The 20,579-nt window shown below is 48.0% G+C and overlaps 2 protein-coding genes and 1 long non-coding RNA gene across 10 annotated transcripts in view; all 3 read right to left on the minus strand.

The window, feature by feature from the left end:
* The window catches only part of ENTREP3 (endosomal transmembrane epsin interactor 3), a 37,194-nt gene extending 27,973 nt beyond the window's left edge, over nucleotides 1–9,221 (minus strand). For 3 of the 5 annotated variants that reach the window (XM_079958041.1, XM_079958044.1, XM_079958040.1), the window contains exons 1-3: nucleotides 8,673–9,221; nucleotides 4,719–4,775; nucleotides 140–316 (exon numbers count right to left, since the gene is read on the minus strand). In XM_079958041.1, the coding sequence (XP_079814167.1) occupies nucleotides 140–316; nucleotides 4,719–4,775; nucleotides 8,673–8,897 (459 nt within the window). In that variant the 5' untranslated portion in view covers nucleotides 8,898–9,221. The remainder of the gene's footprint in view (nucleotides 1–139; nucleotides 317–4,718; nucleotides 4,776–8,672) is intronic. The other 2 variants (XM_079958043.1, XM_079958042.1) reach the window with 1 other exon arrangement.
* A 965-nt stretch (nucleotides 9,222–10,186) lies between these two features.
* On the minus strand, nucleotides 10,187–10,823 carry LOC307205881. Its single transcript, XR_013834150.1, has 2 exons — nucleotides 10,650–10,823; nucleotides 10,187–10,296 (listed from the first exon to the last, which is right to left on the minus strand). It is a non-coding gene; the product is annotated as an uncharacterized lncRNA (long non-coding RNA).
* Nucleotides 10,824–16,058: 5,235 nt separating this feature from the next.
* SCAMP3 (secretory carrier membrane protein 3) overlaps nucleotides 16,059–20,579 on the minus strand; it is a 31,182-nt gene continuing 26,661 nt past the window's right edge. For 2 of the 4 annotated variants that reach the window (XM_079958347.1, XM_079958345.1), the window contains exon 9: nucleotides 16,059–18,388. In XM_079958347.1, the coding sequence (XP_079814473.1) occupies nucleotides 18,242–18,388 (147 nt within the window). In that variant the 3' untranslated portion in view covers nucleotides 16,059–18,241. The remainder of the gene's footprint in view (nucleotides 18,389–20,579) is intronic. The other 2 variants (XR_013834050.1, XM_079958346.1) reach the window with 2 other exon arrangements.

A 20,579-nucleotide genomic window follows, 5' to 3' on the forward strand; every position in this document is an offset into this window, starting at 1 on the left:
CCATCATCCCTCAGCATTAGCCATGCCAGCTGCCAGAGGGCTGCCGGGAGCTTGGCGATGCCTGGAGAGCACTCGGTTGTGGAAGGCTGTGCTGGAGGAAGAACGTAACGTATTAGCTCTGCTCTACGTCAAACCCCACCTGGAAGTCCAGGCTCCGTATCCCCTGCTCCTTCCAGACCGCATAACGGTCCCGTTGTCTTACCGGCTCGCAAGCCTCCAGGGACTTCACCTGCTGCTGGGCATTTTGGCAGGAGAGGATGGAGCCAGCCAGGGTAAGCATGACTCCGAGGACTGAGAGGAGCGTGAAGAAGGTAATCTGGGGGGTGGCGGGGAGAAAAGAGGCCATTAAATCCCTAGGGAAAACGAAGGGGGAAGAGACACACACAGGAAATGGAGGAAGAAGGTGTCTTGTACAAAGCCAGAACGCTGTCCCATCTAGCTCAGTAATAATAATATTAATAATAAATTTTATTTATACCCCATCCTCCCCAGCCAGAGCCGGGCTCAGGGCTGCTAACACCAATAAAATCACAGTAAAAACATAATAGAGGAAAAAGGGGGTGGGAAGGAAAAGGGGAAAAAACCAATTTAAAATACAGGTTAAAATGCAATTTAAAATGCAGCCTCATTTTAAAGTAGCTGATAAATCAAGACCATAAGGGGAGGGAAACATAAGGGTCAGACCGAGTCCAAACCAAAGGCCAGACGGAACAGCTCTGTCTTGCAGGCCCTTCAGAAAGATGTCAAGTCCCCCTAGTCTCTTGTGACAGAGCGTTCCACCAAGTCGGGGCCAGGGCTGAAAAGGCCCTGGCCCTAGTTGAAACCAATCTAACCTCCTTGAGGCTCGGGACCTCCAAAGTGTTGTTATTTGTGGACCTTGAGGTCCTCCACGGGGCATACCAGGAGAGGCGGGGTCCTGTAGGTACGTGGGTCCTAGGCCACACAGGTTGGCAGAAGCTCTCCAGGGTTCCAGGCAGGGGTCTCTCTCCCTCCCAGCCCTAGCTGGAGATGCTGAGGACCGAACCCAGGACCTTCTGCATGGAAAGAAGATACTGTGCCCCCTGAGCTACAGCCCATCCCAAAACAGTCACCAGTGAGGAGTATCTTCAGACGGCAGATTTCCTTCCACCCCAGGCTGATTAAGTGTGCACAAAACCACTTCCGAACTCGAGAGGAGGTGGAGTTGCAGGCTTCATGCCCTCCCCACATGCGCAGGGGCTGGCTCTCAGCCTCCGCGCGATTGAGGGGAACCCTGGCCACGTCATTCCCCTGGCCAGCCGGTTGGCTGGCCTAAGGGGGGCGTGGCTTGCGCGATATCGCATTGGCGCAGCCAGGGACCTCCCTCTTTTGCCTCCTCCAACTGCTCCGGTTTCCCACCCTTCTGCCGTTGAAGGTTTTCATCCTTGACCTTGCTATGGACCTCGGTTGGTCGCCGTTGAGGGGCCTGGCAGGAATTTTTTCCACTTGGCAAATTGGCACCAGCCACTTGATTTTTCGCCTACCTCATAGCAAACTTCCTCGGCATTGGCGGTTAGGCATTGGTAGGGGTATTGTCATGTAGATGAAGGGGGGGGGGAGGAAGCGCCATCACCTCCCCTGAATATCGAAGGGTATTCCTGTTAAGTTGTGGGTGAACATATCAGACGACACAGCGATTCTTCAAACAGTTCTTGTTTATTCACAGGCCAGAACAGAACTGAACTGAAGGGTTCAGCCAGCCTGCTTATACAGAGCTCCAGTACAACGCAACTGTAACAATTTTCTAAAACTATCCAATCACTGAACGTCACTTTTGATCCCTTATTTGCATAACTATCTACAGTATCCCCCTGCTGGCCCAGGGTGAGAACTTCAGTACATAACAATTCCAGTAAAGGATTCCAGGGGGCATGGCCCTGTCCAAAGCCTATGGAGCTGAGGGCCTAAAGCGCCCCCCCCCGAGCGGTGACCCCGGGGGAGTCCCTAGTTGATGTGCATCAGCAGGACTCCCCCTACTGGTGGTTAACCCTTCCCAGTCTTCAAGCAATCGGGCTGAAGCCGGATAGTCAGTTAGGACCAATGCCTAAGCCAATACCACTCATTCCTGTAACCAATAAAGTTGTGGCCATTTTTCGTCCATTAACCTAAATATTTGTGTCATGTGTCTTTATTTCCACCGGGGGGGGGGGGGGCTCGCCATGCAATGGAAGGTGCTACCAGTAGGGTTAGACCCTACAGAGTAGAGCTGGGAAAGGAGGACTTCCACAACAGCACAAAGCAGAGGGAGAACAAATTTCATCCTGGCTGGTAGGCTTTTGACAGCCTTAGCCTCCACAAAATTCTCTTTTACGGCTGTCCAGGTTAGCGGCCGTCACAAATTCTTGCAGGAGTGAGTTCCACAGTAGGTGCCATGTGAAAAAACGACTCTTTTGTCTGACGCCCGCATCTTCCCCTCAACTGACTTCATCTGATGTCCTCAAATTCCAGCGTTATAAGAAAGAGAGAGAGAAACTTTCCTCTTGTCCACTTGCAGCATTTTAAGCACATCTATCATGTCTAGACTTGGGTGGCGCTGTAGGTTAAACCACAGAGACTAGGACTTGCCAATCAGAAGGTCGGCGGTTCGAATCCCCGCGACGGGGTGAGCTCCCGTTGCTCGGTCCCAGCTCCTGCCGACCTAGCATTTTGAAAGCACCTCAAAGTGCAAGTAGATAAATAGGTACCGCTCTGGCAGGAAGGTAAACGGCGTTTCCGTGCACTGCTCTGGTTCGCCAGAAGCGGCTTAGTCATGCTGGCCACATGACCCGGAAGCTGTACACCGGCTCCCTCAGCCTGTAAAGCGAGATGAGCGCCGCAACCCCAGAGTTGGTCACGACTGGACCTAATGGTCAGGGGTCCCTTTACCTTTATCATGTCTAGGGCTGGGTGATATCTGATTTTCAACATCGCGATATCCGGTTCATCAACATCGCGATATACTGATATATCACAAAGTCTGAAATAAGGATGGAGCTTGGCTGGCTTCACGGTTTTTCATGCCTTGTGATTTTGTGTGATTAGCACACAAACGCACACACACATTATGATTTTTGATATATTGCTAGGTCAAAAATTATGAATCTGATATCATGATAGGGACTTCAAACCAGTTTGGGACAATATATTAATATATTGCCCAGCCCTAATCATGTCCCTCTCACCTGTCTGTTGGTTTCCTTCTAAGACAACTCCTCCCCCCCCCCTTTTTTCTCTCGATCTCATGATGCCCCACTTTTGGAACGATAATGCCTCTCTCCACCCGCCTTCCATTCAGAGGCCTCCTCAAAACCCACCTTTTCCATAAAGCCTTTGGCACAACCTCAGCTGGAAGGAATCCTAAGTATAAATGCACTTCTTGACAATTTGTTTCCATTTATGCCTGCTTAGCCTTCCTTCTGCACATTAACCCTTTCCCCCCATTTCCCCCTTTGTGTTTCCTAAGAACATTTGCTTTTCAGAGCTTGGGAAGTTTGTTCTGAAATGGAACTTGTTTTGGTTCAAGTTCAAAGATGTCCAAAGAGGAACAGATTCGGGCAAACGACTGTCCCTTTACAAAGCAAACTCGTTCAGGCCAGAGTTCGATTCAGGTTTGTCCAAATGATCCTCAACATTCAGACAGTTGCAAGCTGCTGAAGTATAGAATACAGTGGTACCTCGGGTTACAAACACTTCGGGTTACAAACTCTGCTAACCCGGAAATAGCACTTCGGGTTGAGAACTTTGCCCCAGGATGAGAACGAAATTGCGCAGCAGCGGTGTGGCGGCAGCACGAGGCTCCATTAGCTAAAACGTGCCTCAGGTTAAGAACGGTTTTGGATTCAAAACAGACCTTCACAATGAATTAAGTTCATAACCCGAGGTACCACTGTATACTTAAAGAAGACGAAGAAAACATCAAAACACACGGTGGCGTATGAATGGTTTTTTTCAATTTATTTCCCCCATTGATTATGTACTTTAATGGCCTGAAAAGTCCAAAGCTTATTTTTTAAAAAAAGCAAATGAAGAGAATGAACTTGAAGCAGTGGTGTAGCGTGGGGGGTGCAGGGGGGGCCGGCCGCACCGGGCGCAACATCTGGGGGGGCGTGCTCGCACTCGCAGCTCTCTGCCCGAGTGCTAAAATCCACGGGTTAGGGGGCGCAAATTACTTGCCTTGCCCCGGGTGCTGACATCCCATGCTACGCCACTGACTTGAAGATGAACTAGAAACCTTCCAAAGTTCCACCGCCAAAAGAACTTTCTTTGTGTTCATTTAACTTGGCAGTTAAGGGAACGACTTTCAGGCACAGCCCACAGATTTCTGAACTAATTCAGTTAACTGTGTGAAGAAGAAGAAGAAGAAGAAGAAGAAGAAGAAGAAGAAGAAGAAGAAGAAGAAGGAAGGAAGGAAGAAGAAGAAGACGAAGAAGAAGAAGAGGAGGAGGAGGAGTTTGGACTTGATATCCCGCATTTCACTCCCCTTAAGGAGTCTCAAAGCTCAAACTATCTCCTTTCCCTCCCTCCCTCCCAACAAACACTCTGTGAGGTGAGTGGGGCTGAGAGACTTCAGAGAAGTGTGACTGGCCCATGGTCACCCAGCAGCTGTACGTGGAGGAGAAGGGAAGCGAACCCGGTTCACCAGATTACGAGTCTACCGCTCTTAACCACTACACCACACTAGACTAGTTCATTCCAAACACGAATGAAGCGTCAATACTTACCACCGGGGTGAACGGGCGCCTCCAGGAGACGATGCCAACCACTCCGGAGAATGCCAACTAGAGATCAAGACAGACAGAGAAGAGAGGTTGCCCTGATTGCCAAAGATCTACCAGTGGCTTTGAGTGACCACTGCTGGTCCTCTCTAGCTGAGAAGGAAGCTGCTGAGAGCTTGGCCAGGGGTGGGATGGCCCATTTTGTTTTTAAAAGAAGAAACATGTCTCCTCAAACTGGAAGCTTTCGCTCCATTAATTGAAGCTTTTCTCATTTTTACAAAGGGCTGCCTCTGAAGATGGTCCGGAAACTTCAGCTAGTGCAGAATTCAGCGGCCAGGTTGCTCACCGGGGCACGGCGATGTGAGCATATCACACCAATCCTCGTCCGACTGCGCTGGCTGCCAATTAGTTTCCAGGCCCAATTCAAAGTGCTGTTTTTGATCTATAAAGCCTTAAACAGCTCAGGACCGCAATACCTCAAGCACCACCTCTTTCCATATGAACCTACCCAGACCCTGAGATCATCTTATGAGGCCCTTCATTGAGTGCCTCCTCCACGAGAGGTGTGGATGGCGACAACACGAGAACGGGGCCTTTTCTGTGGTGGCTCCCAATTGTGGAATGCCCTCCCCTGAAGGCTTGCCTGGTGCCCTCATTATAAACTTTTAGGCACCAGGAGAAAGCGTTCCTATTTAACCAGGCCCTGAGCTGACATCCGATGCCCTTTTAAATATATGGTAGGGGGGGCGTTATTGGTTTGTTGTTGTTCTTTATATTGTATTTTGTGCTTTTTATATTGCAGTTTTATGTTGTCAATGGCTCTGAGATCTACGGCTAAAAGTTGGCATACAAATTTAATAAATAATAATAATAATTTTCAAATCTTAAGCTCAGTTCTCCCCTATTTTCACATCACTGTATGGTTTGTTTTAAAAACAACCATTTCTTCACAATAAATTGCCAGCATTTTAGTGCGAACCTAACGGGCATGCTTTTCTATGCAGCATTGCCTAAAATACACATTTTTGCAAAGTGTATTCCCCTCACATTTACATTTCCCCCCACACAATGCATTTTGGCCTGCTCTTTTCTTTAGCATACGCATTTTTAGGCACGCTTTACCTCAGCGCATGCATTTTCATGCACGTTGCTCAGCTGCAGAACTGCGCTCTACAAACAAAAAAATCTGGAGAAGTGCCGGTTTCGAAGCTGTTTCAGCTCGAATACAGTTGCAGAAAGCGTGACCGAATCACAGAGATTTTTTTTAGCAGTTGCTAGGAAGGACCTCCTGGAATAAGTCGGCACATCTCTGTCCTGGATTAAACAGGGGAGAGAGGCTGCAAAGCTCAGCGTTCTTTCCCATGGCTGCTGGCAGTCGAGTTGACTCTGATAGCAGAGGAGGGACGCAACATTTCTCAGTAGGCTGTGGATTTTATTATTATTATTTTATAATGGAGTTCATTCGCTCTAAATTATTCATGATTACATTTTTTTTTTATAAGTGATGTGATTGAAAACAGAGCCGGCAGAAACTGCCTCGAGCTGAGGAAACGGAGGATTGGTGCCTAAAGCTAAGTCCTGCTCCGAGGAGACCCACTGATATTAATGCTCAAGGGTTAACTGAGGCCAACTCGCTCCAATGGGTCTATTCTGAGCAGCATTTCGTTAGATCTCAGTGTAAACAATGCTCAGAAGGGGGCGGGGGCCAAGTATCTTTGTGTCGTTTGAGGTTCCAGGCCCTCCTCTCAGAGATATTTAGAGATTGGGTGCTAGAGGACTGCCGTGTGCTGTACGTGGGGCTGCCCTAGAAGACGACTCTATTTGGTGCAAAATGGCAGCAGCCAGATTACTGGTTGGGGTTGCCTTAATAATAATAATAATAATAATAATAATAATAATAATAATAATATTTTTTTATTTATACCCCACCCTCCCTGGCCAAGACTGGGCTCAGGGCGGCTAACACTGAATATAAATACAGTAAAAACATTAAAACAAAAAACAGTTGATTAAAATATAAGTTAGAATCATAGCTGTCAACTTTTCCCTTTTTTAAAGGGAAATTCCCTTATTCCGAATAGGATTCCTCGCAAGAAAAGGGAAAAGTTGACAGCTATGGTTAGAATACAGCTTAAAATACAGCTTAAAATGCAGCCTCGTTTTAGTGGTAGCCCATAGATCAAAGCCATAAGGGGAGAAAACGTCAAATATTCACCGGGGCCAACTATCCATGCTGTTCCTACATGGGCCAGCAAAAAGAGCCAAGGGAAAATTTATATACAAATCCCATATAAGGGGTTCCATCTAATAATAATAATAATAATAATAATAATAATAATAATAATAATAAATGAGAGGGGGGATAGACTGAGTCCATCTGAAAGGCCAGGCGGAACTCATAAAACCGTGCTCTAAAGCAGATGCATTGCCAGTTGCTTTTTAGGCATAATTTAAGGTGTTGGGACGCAGGTGGCACTGTGGGTTAAAGCCTCAGCGCCTAGGGCTTGCCGATCGAAAGGTTGGCGGTTCGAATCCCTGCGGCGGGGTGCGCTCCCGCTGCTCGGTCCCAGCGCCTGCCAACCTAGCAGTTCGAAAGCACCTCCGGGTGCAAGTAGATAAATAGGGACCGCTTACCAGCGGGAAGGTAAACGGCGTTTCCGTGTGCGGCTCTGGCTCTGGCTCTGGCCAGAGCAGCGATGTCACGCTGGCCACGTGACCCGGAAGTGTCTCCGGACAGCGCTGGCCCCTGGCTTCTTAAGTGAGATGGGCGCACAACCCCAGAGTCTGGCAAGACTGGCCCGTACGGGCAGGGGTACCTTTACCTTTACCTTTAAGGTGTTCACACCAGTTTGAAGCTCTAAAGGACTGGAAGGCTGGCTCCTTCCCTTGAGAGCCCCTTGGGTGCTGAGATCAGCAGAGGCGGCCCTCTGCCACCCTCAGAGGTCCAACATGGTCTTTTGGCCGTGGGTCCACCCCACCACTGCCTGTGGCCCCCAATTGACTTCCCATTCATGGAGGAGTGAATATTCCAGTTCACCAGTTTGTCACACAACATCGCCTTGATATATTACAATATGGCAGTATTTAGAAATGTGTCTGTAAATAATCACGTTGTTGTTGTTGTTTGAATTTATATACCACCCTATACCCACAAGTTTAACCCTATAAAAGTAAAAAACAACGCTAACCAACGTTAAAATGCCTAAATCAAATAGACATGATGAGAGACCAAATAAAAGTTTGCCAAACCAGGGAGAACTTGAAATTCAGAACCCCCCTGGTGAAACACCCACTGTGTCTGCAGAGTAGTTTATTCTCTTTTATTGTGTAATTAATGAGTAATTAATGAACTGGAATGACGACTTGCTCTCAGTGCTGTCATGTGAACCTATTGCCTATTAATGGCAATCTGCATCAGAGGCCCAGCTTCCAGGCGCCTCTGCCAGAGGTGAGGTGGGTGGTGAAATCAGACAGGGCCTTTATAGTGATGGCTCCCTAACTGTATAATTCTTAACCTTGGGACAGTTAGCTGGTATCTATTTTGTTTGTTTCTCCAGATCCAGCTTATATGTTTTTGATTTCCCTGGGCTTTCAGTGGATTTTCTGCTGTATATTTTAATTATGATTGCTACTTATCAACTTGCTTTCAGTTTTGCTGCTGATTTCAGTGTTAATTAGTGGGTAGTTTGTTTGTTTTTTAAAAAGATCTTTCTTGGAAGTGTTGGCTGATGGATGGCATCCCAGAAATCTGTTAAATAAGTAAATAACATCAGGCTTTTTTTGCCTTTCCCCCTTCTTCTTCTTTTAAAACATCATCTGCAAATGGCTAGAAACATTTAAATCAATGTGTGCTGGATGGGGAAGGTGGGGGAAGCCCAATATCTATCAATAATGGATCCAAAAATGGATCTGGGGAAAGCCTGAGGTTTCACCCAGCTGTGTTATGCAAGATGCACTCACCGGAAAACCAGCCCAGATAGGACATGCGTTCCGGATGTGGCTCTGCGAGGGCATGTTGGTGGTTACCAGCAGGCTCAACGTCACGATCAGGACGCCCAGGATCATCTGAACGAAGCCGAGGAGGAGGATGATCTGGAGCCAGGCCCGCCGGACGCGGAGGTGCGTAAAGCTGCGGGACGTTGTGCGGGCCGTCAGCGAGTAGCTGGAATCGCTCCTGGAGGGCATGACTCTGGCCCAAAGGAGGGCGGCTTCCGGAGGGACCCCAGAAGCAGCCGTAAACAGAAGCGACCCTGGTCCTCAAAGGCTAGGCCTTGAACCCTCCTGCGTAAGGCACAGGACCTGCTATTCAAAAGAGGCAAGCTTTTTATGGCTTTCCAAAAAGCAGCTTCTCGTTGGCTAACCCCAAATCCACTTGACTCTCTAGGCTCTGTATATTTGAGAAGAAACCGACGAAAAGGAGGGCGGATGTTGGTGTATAATTCCAAGGCAGCAACACGGCTTCACCAGGGCACCACCCTAGAAGATATCTCAATTGTGAAAGGGTGCCTCTGAGCAAACACACACATAAATGCATCCGACGGGAGAGGGATTCCAGGGGAGGAGACGAGGGGTGACGAGGAGAGTTTGGCCCTGGCACACTTTCGTTTTTAGCTGGATGCCGCCTCCGGGGAGAAGGAGATGCCAACTTCCAGATCTCCCCCCGCCCAAGAAAGCCATTGCCCAGGAGAAGGAACATCAGAGCTTGGCTTCAGGATAAGGATCATCCCAACCTCAAAAGCCCAGAGGTTGGAGAGACAGAGCCACCAACCCAACCCTCCCATTCTCCACGTGAATCGGTCCAGCAGAATGTGAATCCTCCAGGTCCCACGTGAACAGCATCTAACCACATCACTTGGGAGTCGAATGGGGAGTTAGCCCTTTTTCTCAGCCTGGCTGTGGTTAAAACGCACTGTGCAGTTTTAAATCTGCAGGCCTTTGCGCTCTCCCTTTGGAAGAAGGCCTCCAGGCCGCCAGGAGATGAAGGACTGGATCAGGGATCATCATGGCCCAAAGGGGACCCTTGCCTGGCAGCCATGGGGTGGTTGTTTATCCGGACAGGAGTTTGCTCCCAAGGAGGAGAGAGAATTGCAAGAGCAGCAGCAAGCGGTTGATGCTGTTTCCGACAGATGAGAAACACCAAGCGGTTCCCGGACGAGCGATGGATTCTCAGCCGACCGCTGCTCCTCTGACGGGCAGCCTGGCACCACCGCTGCCATCCACGCGGCTTGCCTCCTCCCTCCTCCCCTCAACCCAGTGTTGGCAGATGGATCAGGAAAAGATGTCCGGAGTCAGCTCCAAAACCCCAGAGGATTCTCACTGAACCGCTGGCAAACCGACCTGACGCTGCGGTAACCACCCCGAGCAGGAGATGGTGGCAGCTCGGCTTGGTACGGCAGAGGGCACCAGTCTCATCCGGCACAGAGGTTGGCAATTGCCAGAGTTCAAGCATTACCCAGGAAAAGTTTTTTGGGGGGTGGGGGGTGGGTGGGGAGAGGGTCCCAGCCGTGGGGGGAGAGGCTTGTTCTTCTGCGCCGTGCAGACAGAAGGCGTCAGCTCTTAAAGAGGCCACAAAACTCCGAGCCGTCTGAAAAACAGAATTGCCACAGGATAAAATAAACCGTCTTGGTTAAAAGCTGGGCACCTCGGCTTCCCTATCACAGTGGGGCTCACCTCCCTCAGCTTCTCCCTATAAACTTTGGTCTGCCCCACCCCACCCCAGAGGTCTACTGGGAAGCCCCCAACTTTGAAAAACACCCAAATCCCTCCATCTAAACTGCTTCTAAATGGAAGAGACCAGCCATCAGCTTGCCTGGCTTGCTACAGATTCTTCTACACCCTCCACCTCAGCCCACGCTGCTCCCCTCTGCTCCCCATCTCATCTTTCTTCCTCCCCCCCCCCCAAAAAAAAACAGGAGCTAAACACAGCTGCAGACTTACCAGGCATGGGAGGAGTCTGCCTGCCCAGCTGCAGGGCAGCTCTGGGCCAGGGATGTTCCAGGAGCCACCTCCCCCTGCCAGGCGCCTGCATCCCTCTCTCTGGAGGATGCTCGGCTGGTCCTGATGCTGCAAGGAGGAAGGGCACGCCCTGCCGTGATGCATCTTGGGAGTTGTAGTTAATCAGCCAAGGACTAGGATCCCATGCTTTTGCCCTGCCAGGGGAAGGGCACAGGGAGCCCAGCTTGGGCAGGGTGGGTGTGGAGAATTGTGTTCCAGAGTTTCCCTGTTTGGATGGCAAGGGGCATGGGGACATAAGGAGAACAGGGAAAATCTCAGATCTTTCCGGAATGAGCTAGGTATTGTTGGTAGTAGCCTGCCCACTTTAACAGGACCAGTGCTGATTTTTTTTAGTTTTGTATTGTTTTGATTGAGAACTCGACTCATGTGCTAATCCTGGCATAACTGCATGCACATTTTTTAATAATAATAATAATAATGCATAGACGCTGTATTTAAGGAGAAATCTGTTCAGTCATCCTCTGCTTCCAAAACAGGGTAATAAACTCAAGGTCTGCATTAGGCTTCAGCTGTCCCATAAAATCGTATCATCTGGCCTGTCCAAATTTACAAGCAGTAATTTGGGCTTTCAGATTTCAGCAGCACCCTGCACAACGCCAAAATTCACCCCCCACCCTCCGTCGTTCAGCTTCCGTTCTAAGTCATTGTTGTAGCACCCCAAGCAGCGCCCTCTCAGCTCAGTGGGAGTGAACCGGTTGTGCTCCCTTAAATCCGCCTCTGTTCACAACCTTTATGCTGAGAAAGAGGAGCTGGAATTTTAACCTGACCCCAGAGGTGCTTCATCATTGGTGTGGGTGTGTCTGCATCTGAGCATGCACAGAGTGCTTCTTCTTTTGAATAAATACAGCCAGTCAGCTCACTTCAGGGAATGGGGGAAATCAATGTTGTCCCAATGACCATTTGGAAAGGATCTTGATCAGGGGTCAGCAAACTTTTCCAGCAGGGGGCCGGTCCACTGTCCCTCAGACCTTGTGGGGGGCCGGACTATATTTTTTTGGGGGAAATATGAACGAATTCCTATGCCCCACAAATAACCCGGAGATGCATTTTAAATAAAAGGACACATTTTACTCATGTAAAAACACGCTGATTCCCAGACCATCGACGGGCCGGATTTAGAAGGTGATTGGGCCGGATCCAGTCCCTGGGCCTTAGTTTGCCTACCCATGGTCTTGATAATATGTTTTTATTTGAGGATTATTCAAGGTGCAGGTTCCAACCCACGCCAGTGGCCATCCCTATCCGCAGTAGGTTTTGGGGGTGTTCTTTGCCATCATATAAGCAACTAATCACTCTTGGTTTAATGCATTTCCACTTTCATACATGAACAGAAATACAAATTGGTTCACTTTTAAGGTGTCGCAAAGTTGGATTTTTTTTTTTCTGTTTTTGCTGCAGCAGACTAAAGTGACTATCCCTCTCAAAGAGGATTGGACAAATAATGCCAAGGTTGCAGGTTTGATCCCTGTATGGGACAGCTGCTTATACCTGCATTGCAGGAGGGTTGGACTAGATGATCCTCAGGGTCCCTTCGAGCTCTACACTTCTATGAAATTCATGGAGGAAAAGGCTGTCGGTGCATTTTAACCTGTATTTTAAATTGGGTTTTTTTTTTCTTTTTCTTACTATGTTTTTACTGAAATTTTATTGGTGTTAGCTGCCCTGAGCCCGGCTCTGGCCAGGGAGGGCGGGGTATAAATAAAAATTATTATTATTATTATTATTATTATTATTATTATTATTATTAGCCACGTGCTGCTTCCACTGTCATAGGCAGAATGTCTTTGAAAGCCAATTGCTGGGAATCGCAGTTGGGAAGAACTGCTGTTGCAATCAGTTACTGCTTGCGAGTTTCCCAAGAGGCACTGAGTTGGCTACACGAGAACAGGATGCTGGGGCTAAATGGGGCATTTGGCCTGATCCGCCAGGGCCCCTTTTATGCTCTGGAAATGGCCGTTCTGCATCCATTTGTCCATTTCACAGATTATTATTTTTCTTTGAGAGAGGACCTCTTTGTAAAATGCTTGTTCTCATACGAGCATCTTACAGTTCAACTCCCTCCCTCTTCTCATCAGGGCCTGAAATTGCACATTGCTGAGTCTCCCATTATTTGTTTACTCTCTCTGCGCTAGCTTCTCTGCCGATTTAAAAGCCATGTAGGTGTTTGTTCTTCCAGCTAAAGGGAACATTTGCAAAGCGCTTGGTGCCGTGTTATGTACGGTCCAAAGATATCACATCCTCCAATATTTCTCCGATGAAAATAAGGGTGTCCTATTTAATAATAATAATAATTTTATTTTTTTAATACCCTGCCCATCTGACTAGGTTGTTGTTCATTAAATTTGTATATTGCCGTATACCTGTAAAGAGGCGCTTCACAACAGAAAATTACAATTAAAACAAAACAAAACACATAACTAAAATAAGAACAAAGAGAGCCCAGTAACTCCCCCCACTTCCACAACATATTTAAAACCAGGCAGAGGGCCTTATCGGTAGTTGTGCCTGTCTTGCGGAATGCCCTCCCATCAGATGTGAAGGAAATAAACAGCTATCTGACTTTTAGAAGACATCTGAAGGCATCCCTGTTTAGGGAAGTTTTTAATGTTTGATGTTTTAGCGTGTTTTTAATATTTTGTTGGGAGGCGCCCAGAGTGGCTGGAAAAACCCAGCCAGATGGGAGGGGTATAAATTAATAATAATAATAATAATAATAATAATAATAATAATAATAATAATAATATAAAAGGCCTGGTTGAAAGGGAACATCTTTTCCTGGCGCCTAAAGGTGTACAATGAAGATGCCAGGCCAGTCTCCCTGGGGAGGTCCCACAAACTGGGAGCACCTTGTGTAAGGCTTGTGCAAGCAAAAATGTTTTTAGCAGGCATTGAAAAGAGCAGAGAGAAAGCACCTGCCCGATGTCAATAGGCAAAGAGTTCCAAAGGTTGGGCTCTGCCACACTAGAGGATAAATTTCTTACAAATACGGGATAAGCGGCAGCTGTCACAATACCAGTTCCCACCACCTGACTCAGTATTGCTGGCTCAGACTGGCAGCAACACCCCGAAGTCTCAAGCATGGAAGGCTCTCTTTCCCATCACTAGGTATCTGCCCCCATTTAACTAGAGACTAAAACTTCTGTTGGCAAACATGCCGAGTTACTTGCGCTGTGCACACTACGCAAAAAATACACATTTAAAGCATATTATTTCCAATTCTGTTGCAGCATTCGAGGAACTTCAGTAATAGTTGCAAGGTAGATATAAGAAATTAGGTTTATTAAGAATAAGTTTAATTATGATAAAAGTGTGTATTGGCAATAAGTAATATGAAATTGAAATATGGAATAGACGGGAGGTTGGGTCTTTAGTGTTAAGACCAATATATGTTTTATTGTTTGCTAAGAAAATTATGTGTCTGTCGTTATTCCTGTGTGTAATTTGGTATTTGTGTTTTTTTTCTTTTTTCTTGTTGTATCAATAAAAACTAATAAATAAATAATTTTAAAAAGCATATTATTTCCCCCAAAGAATCCTGGGAGTTTCCCCCACACAGAACTGCAATTCTCAGCACTCTTACCAAGCTAAAGTTCCCGTGATTCTTTGTGGGAGGGGAGGAAGGAATAACATGATTATTTAAATTCATGGGGTGCCCAGGTCAGAACCAACTCCAGCTACCCTGGGCGAACAAGGGGGGCTATTGGCTTCAGTAGCCAAGTAGAACCTCCAGCTCCAGCAACACTATACCTCCAAATCCTAGAGAGGCAACCAAACAGAGGAAGGCCGCCGTCTACACATGCCCTGCTTGCGAGGTTCCAGAGGATGTTACTTGGGGAAATATAATATGCGACGTGGCCTGGTCCACAAATGCTGCAGCCGTTCTGAGAGGTTTGTTCTGCGGGAAGGAAGAGGCAGCGAAAGCCCAGCAGTTCCAGCTTTTAGCTCTCCTCTCCTGCCATCAAGACAGCTCCCCAGAGGCCCTCCGTTGCTGCTTAATGGATGCTCCTCCACCACCAGCCGCAGCCCAGCTCCTTCCCCGCCCTACGCTAAGTGCAGCTCGCCGGAGCTGGCGGAAACCCCAAATGGGCCAGGCCCGGTGGCTCCCTGCTCATCCGCCACCCCCCAACTGCCCCCCCCATTCCCTGGCACCAGTGGGAAACGGCCAGGCAGGTGGTGGCAAGAGGTGCCAAGAAGTCTTTTCATGAAAACACCAGCCAGGGCTCCCAGGCTTCCAAGCAAAGCAGGAGCCATTAGCCTCACCCCGCCAAATGTGTCTTATTTATTGAAATCGATGCCAGCAGGGCTCAGATCCGCCTGACAACAACAACAACACCCTGTGTGACCAGGAAGGTCTTCTCTGGGGTTTTCGGATGTGTGGGGGTTCTCTGAAGCAGCGGTGGGGTGCCCCTCCTTCGTGGTTAAGTCACAGCCTCTTCTTAATATTCTGCAACCTTCCAAGATTACACATTAAATCTTATAATTATGCAATAATAGTCGCCAGGGATGTAGAGTGGTACCTCAGGTTACAGACGCTTCAGGTTACAGACTCCACTAACCCAGAAATAGTACCTCGGGTTAAGAATTTTGCTTCAGGATGAGTACAGAACATAGCTGTCAACTTTTAGATTTGAAAATAAGGGATCAGCAGCCTCACCTGTCCCGGGGACAGTCTACGGGATATCCAACAATCTGGGATAGCAGCAGGAAGCAGCGGGAAACAGCGCTAGAATAATGGAATTTCCCGCAAAAAAAGGGAAGGTTGACAGCTATGGAACAGAAATCTTGCAGCAGCAGCAGCGCAGCAGCAGTGGGAGGCCCCATTAGCTAAAGTGGTGCTTCAGGTTAAGAACAGTTTCAGGTTAAGAACGGACCTCCAGAACGAATTAAGTTCTTAACCCAAGGTACCACTGTACTGCAACAATCAATGCAGATCTCTAGGTGGGCTCACATACTCAGAAGATTGTTCGTCAGATGAACTCAAGTTGTTGAAACTGAAAACTTGCTGAACGTGCATTTGGCGTCTTAGCAAACAAAGGATGCTTAAGAGAACAGACAGATAAAAATGGCTTCTTGGGTTTCTGCGGAGAAACAACTTGCTGTACGGTAAGCCACCCAGCTGGGAAAACCCAGGCAGGTGGGTGGGGTATAAATAATAAAGTTGTTGTTGTTGTTGTTGTTGTTGTTGTTGTTGTTGTTGTTGTTGTTGTTGTTGTTGTTAGGGTGGCAGGACAAAGCACTACAATCAGGCGTTACAATCAGGAAAGCTAATACAATATGGCCCCCCCGCCCGCCCCCCCCGAAGCCCCTTATACATCAGCCCAGGAGACCAGCGAGTTAAAATGTAGTTTATTCCTTAAATAAAGTTCCGTTAAGTCATCTTGCATTTGGCACAGCAAAATAAATAATAAAAAAGTTGGGGTGGAGGAAGAACCACGCACGCACGGACAAGAAAGTCCAACATGGGGGGAGAGGAAGGGCATCGAGTGAGTCAGGGAAACATTGGCTACGCGGCACAGACCCGGTAATTTCAGACGCAGGGAAAAGGAGAAGGGCAGTCGGCCTTCGGGGGTCAAAGAAACGGAATGAGCCACGGAAGAGAGGATCTAAAGCCTCTGGGCCGAGACCTGGAACCGGCAGGAGCTGAGAGAAAGAGAGACAGAAAGAGCACAGGTGTGAAACCGAGACCAGGGGGAGAAGAATCGGCAGGTTCTCTTTGCTCTTCAGAGCATCCCAGACCACAAAAGCAGGCCTTCGAGGCACAGGGAGAAGAAGGGGACCTGGCTGGGCCCCAGACCCCCAACCCTCACCTGTTTCCTTTCCTTAAGCCATGGTTCAGGAGAATAAGGCAAGCGCAGATGGGGACGGAAAGAAGGAATAGACCATTTTAAGCAGAATTTGGATAGTGGGGTGCAGGCTCCCCCCTCAGATCTGGAGGCAGAGAAGGAACGGGGAGTGCTGGGAAACCTCTAAAAGGGTGCCAAACCCAAAACAGATACCTATTTATATCAGTCCCTCACCCCCACTTTAAAAAATGAAGACACACAATATCAAAGATAAGGCAGGGCTGTAATGGATGAAAAACCTAGGGAGAGTTGGGGTACAAAGATTTGGGGCACAGAGCTCCCCACCCACAGGCCATGTGGGGAAAGCAGGAGGCATGGAGATGAAATTCTGTGGCATCACCCGCAAGGGTTCAGCTCAACAACGACAAGGGGGGGGAAATAACCCAGTACTGTTCTATTTACTAAAATAAAACAGATGTAGGCCAACACCACCCTCCAGTGGCCAGCACCGGCAAGAAAAAGCCCTATAAAACTTGGTGGAGGAGAAAGCCTAGAAAGGGAGCACAGCAGAAGCAATGGCCGCTCTGAAAGCAGCAGTTAGCTAATAAAGAGGGCACAGCAGAAAAAGCCAAGCGCCTCTTCTCCCACAGACGGACCCACACACGCAGGCCCCCAATCTGCACTATATACATTTTACATTTGTGTCATACCGCTTTAAGCAGCTACTTTGGCTTCCCCCAAGGAATCCTGGGAGCTGTAGTTTGTTAAGCGTACCAAGAGCTGCTAGGACACATTAGAGGACTACAATTCCCAGAGTTCCCTGGGAAGAGGGACCGATCGCTAAACCCCTCTAGTAGTAACTGTGTGAGGGGAAAGAAGGCCTGCTAACAGGTCTCAGCGCTGTTGACAGACTAGTTTCCCAGGATCCTTTGGGGGGAAGCCGTGACCGTTTATAAAGTGGTGTGATCCTGCTTTAAATGCATAGTGCAGAGGGGGCCACAAACACACACAAGCAAGGGTCCAGGAAGCACCCCTCTGCACCAAACAGGAGGAGTGGGACCCCTTATCCTGCCAGTGTAGTTCTCCCTGCTCTGTTTTCCACCAGCAGGGAAGATGTTCGAGGCCTCAAAGCCCCTTGCCATTTAAGGGGGGCAACCAATCAGGAAGCAAGGGAGGCAGAGAGAATTGTGGGAGATGTGAGGATCTGGCAGCCCATGGTTGCAGCTCAAAGGAAGAAATTTGGGGAACTTGGAGAAGTGCCCCCTGCCTCACCCCACCTGGGCTAAGCTGAAGGAGGGGGGGGCACGTGAAGAGACTTCAGCAGTTGAAGAGTTGCTCTTAGCAAGGCCTCCATCCTCCACGCGGCCTTGGGAGAAAAGGCAGAGAGGTCCCCTGCTGCAATCTCCGGCGCCGAGGCAAAGAGGTTCAAAACTTCTTGCAGAACGGTTGCGGTTGCAGGAGATGAGGCGCAGGTGCCGATTCCATGCTGGGTGGTGGTGGTGGTGCGGGGTGTGTGTGTGGAGAGTGAAAGGACGGGGGCGGGCAGGGAGAGCACAGCCTTCTAAAATCAGCACACACAGGAAGGACTTCCGACGAGGGAGAGAAGGAGAGAGAAAGTGCAACTCGGCTTGTCGGTCGAAGCTGCCCCCACCCCGGTTGGGAAGGGGGCCGGAAGAGGAAGAGCAGTGGCAGATTTCTAACACATGCGCGCTTGCACACACACGCACGCCTTTATGAAGGCCGGAAAGCGTTGCTCGCCGCCCCGGTCGCTGCGTTGGCGGCCGCCGTGCGCACCGCTTGGTTGGAGAAGACGCCGGCGGCAAACTCCTCCTGGGCTTTCTGGAAGCTGGCGCCCGTGCGGCGGTAGAGAGAGTGGATCTGTGGGGAGAGATTAACCGGAGATGGTTGTTCAAAGTGCTGGCTGTGTCCTATAAAAGCCCTAGATCAGGCATAGGCAAAACTCCGGCCCACCAGATTGTTTGGTACTACGATTCCCATCATCCCTAGCTAACAGGACCAGTGGTCAGGGATGATGGGAATTGTATTTTTTTTTAATGCATATTTATTAAGGTTTTTTGAATACAAATGCGTAAATATTAAATAACATTACTTATATCATAACATAGTTTCGTCGCTTCTTTGGACTCCCTCGCATCTCCCGCTCCCACTTACATTGTTACAAAAAAAATTTTTCCAAGCAAATTACCCACTTGTTTAGAATCTTATCTCCACTCGTTTAGATAAAATCTAGCAATTCTCCAAAAAAATTGTATTTTCCTTAATCTCACTTATCGTCAAAATCAGATCTAGTTCAGTGGTAGGCAGTTATTTATGATCTAGCATCCTTCTTAACATTCAACCAAATTACAATATTTTTGTAAATAAATCTTAAATTTCCTCCAGTCCTCCTCAACCCTCTCTTCTCCCAGGTCTCGGATTCTACCAGTCATCTCGGCCAGTTGCATATAGTCCATCAGCTGCATCTGCCACTCTTCCAGTGTGGGTAGATCTTGAGTTTTCCAATTCTTAGCGATGAGTATCCTTGCTGCCGTTGTTGCATATAGGGATGATGGGAATTGTAGTCCCAAACATCTGGAGGGCCGGAGTTTGCCTGTGCCTGCCCTGGATGGTGTCAGCCAGGTGACGGACGTTAACTTCCTCCACGCAACCAGAAGGTTGGTGGTTTGAGCCCACCCAGGGATGGCTGCGGACAGGATACCTGCATTGCAGGGGGCTGGACTAGATGTCCCTCAGGGTCCCTTTCCAACTCTACCATTCTACCTGCACAGGTGCCAAGATCCTCAGGTATTACTATTTATTGAATTTATATTCTGCCCTATACCCAGGGCTCTCAGGGCGGCTCACAGTATAAAATCTACATATAAAACCACAAAATACATAATAAAAATAAAAACAACAACCCAATAGGCTCCTCCCCACAAAGAAACACATTTTAAAAGGGCATAGGATGCAACTCAGATCCACCAAAGGCCTGGTTAAAAAGGAATGTTTTTGCCTGGTGCCTAAAGGTGTATAATGAAGGCAAACTTCTCTGAGGAGAGCATTCCACAGGCTGGGAGCCACTGCAGAGAAGGCCCTGTTCTCATGTTGCCACCCTCCAGACCTCTCGAGGAGGAGGCACACAAAGAAGGGCCTGAGATGATGAACTCAGGGTCCAGGTAGGTTCGTATGGAAAGAGGCAGTCCTTGAGGTATTGGTGTCCTGTAACGTGGTGCAAGTGTGGCCACAAAACCACAAGAAATCTATGGCCAGTTGCCAAGGTAGGTAGGTAGGTAGGTAGGTAGGAAGGAAGGAAGGAAGGAAGGAAGGAAGGAAGGAAGGAAGGAACTTACGGAACAAGCTGTGCTACCATAATGATTAAGGTTTTAAATGATAATTTTAGTTGCAGATGATTTGGTTTTGACATTACAGGAGCCAGAATCTAGTACGAAAAGAGTATTACAATTGATTCAAGAATTTGGCCGGGTGGCGGGATTTAAATTAAATAAGCAAAAAACTAAGGTATTAGAAAATTTTTTTGACAGTTATAGAGTCAGAAAGGTTTCAGAAAGAGACAGAGTTAAATGTGGTTAAAAAGGTAAAATACCCAGGGGTAAATATAACAGCAAAAAATCTGAGTTTATTTAAGGACAACTATGAGAAATGTTGGTCAGAAATTAAGAGAGACCTAGAAAGCTGGACAAGATTGAAACTTTCCTTGTTAGGCCGAATCGCTGCTATAAAGATGAATGTACTGCCAAAAATGCTGTTCTTGTTTCAAACTTTGCAAATTGTGGACAAAACAGAGTGCTTTCGGAAGTGGCAGAGAGATATTTCTAAATTTGTCTGGCAGGGCAAAAAGCCCAGAATTAAGTTTAAGATATTAACTGACGCGAAAGAAAGAGGGGGCTTTGCCCTGCCAGACTTAAGGTTGTATTATGAAGCCGCAGCTTTCTGCTGGCTAAAAGATTGGCTGCTTCTCGAAGACACGGATGTATTAGATCTGGAAGGTTTTAATAATGCTTTTGGTTGGCATGCATATTTGTGGTATGACAAGGTTAAGATTAAC

Source organism: Podarcis cretensis, assembly GCF_951804945.1.
Source record: "Podarcis cretensis genome assembly, chromosome: 16".
NCBI lineage: Eukaryota > Metazoa > Chordata > Lepidosauria > Squamata > Lacertidae > Podarcis > Podarcis cretensis.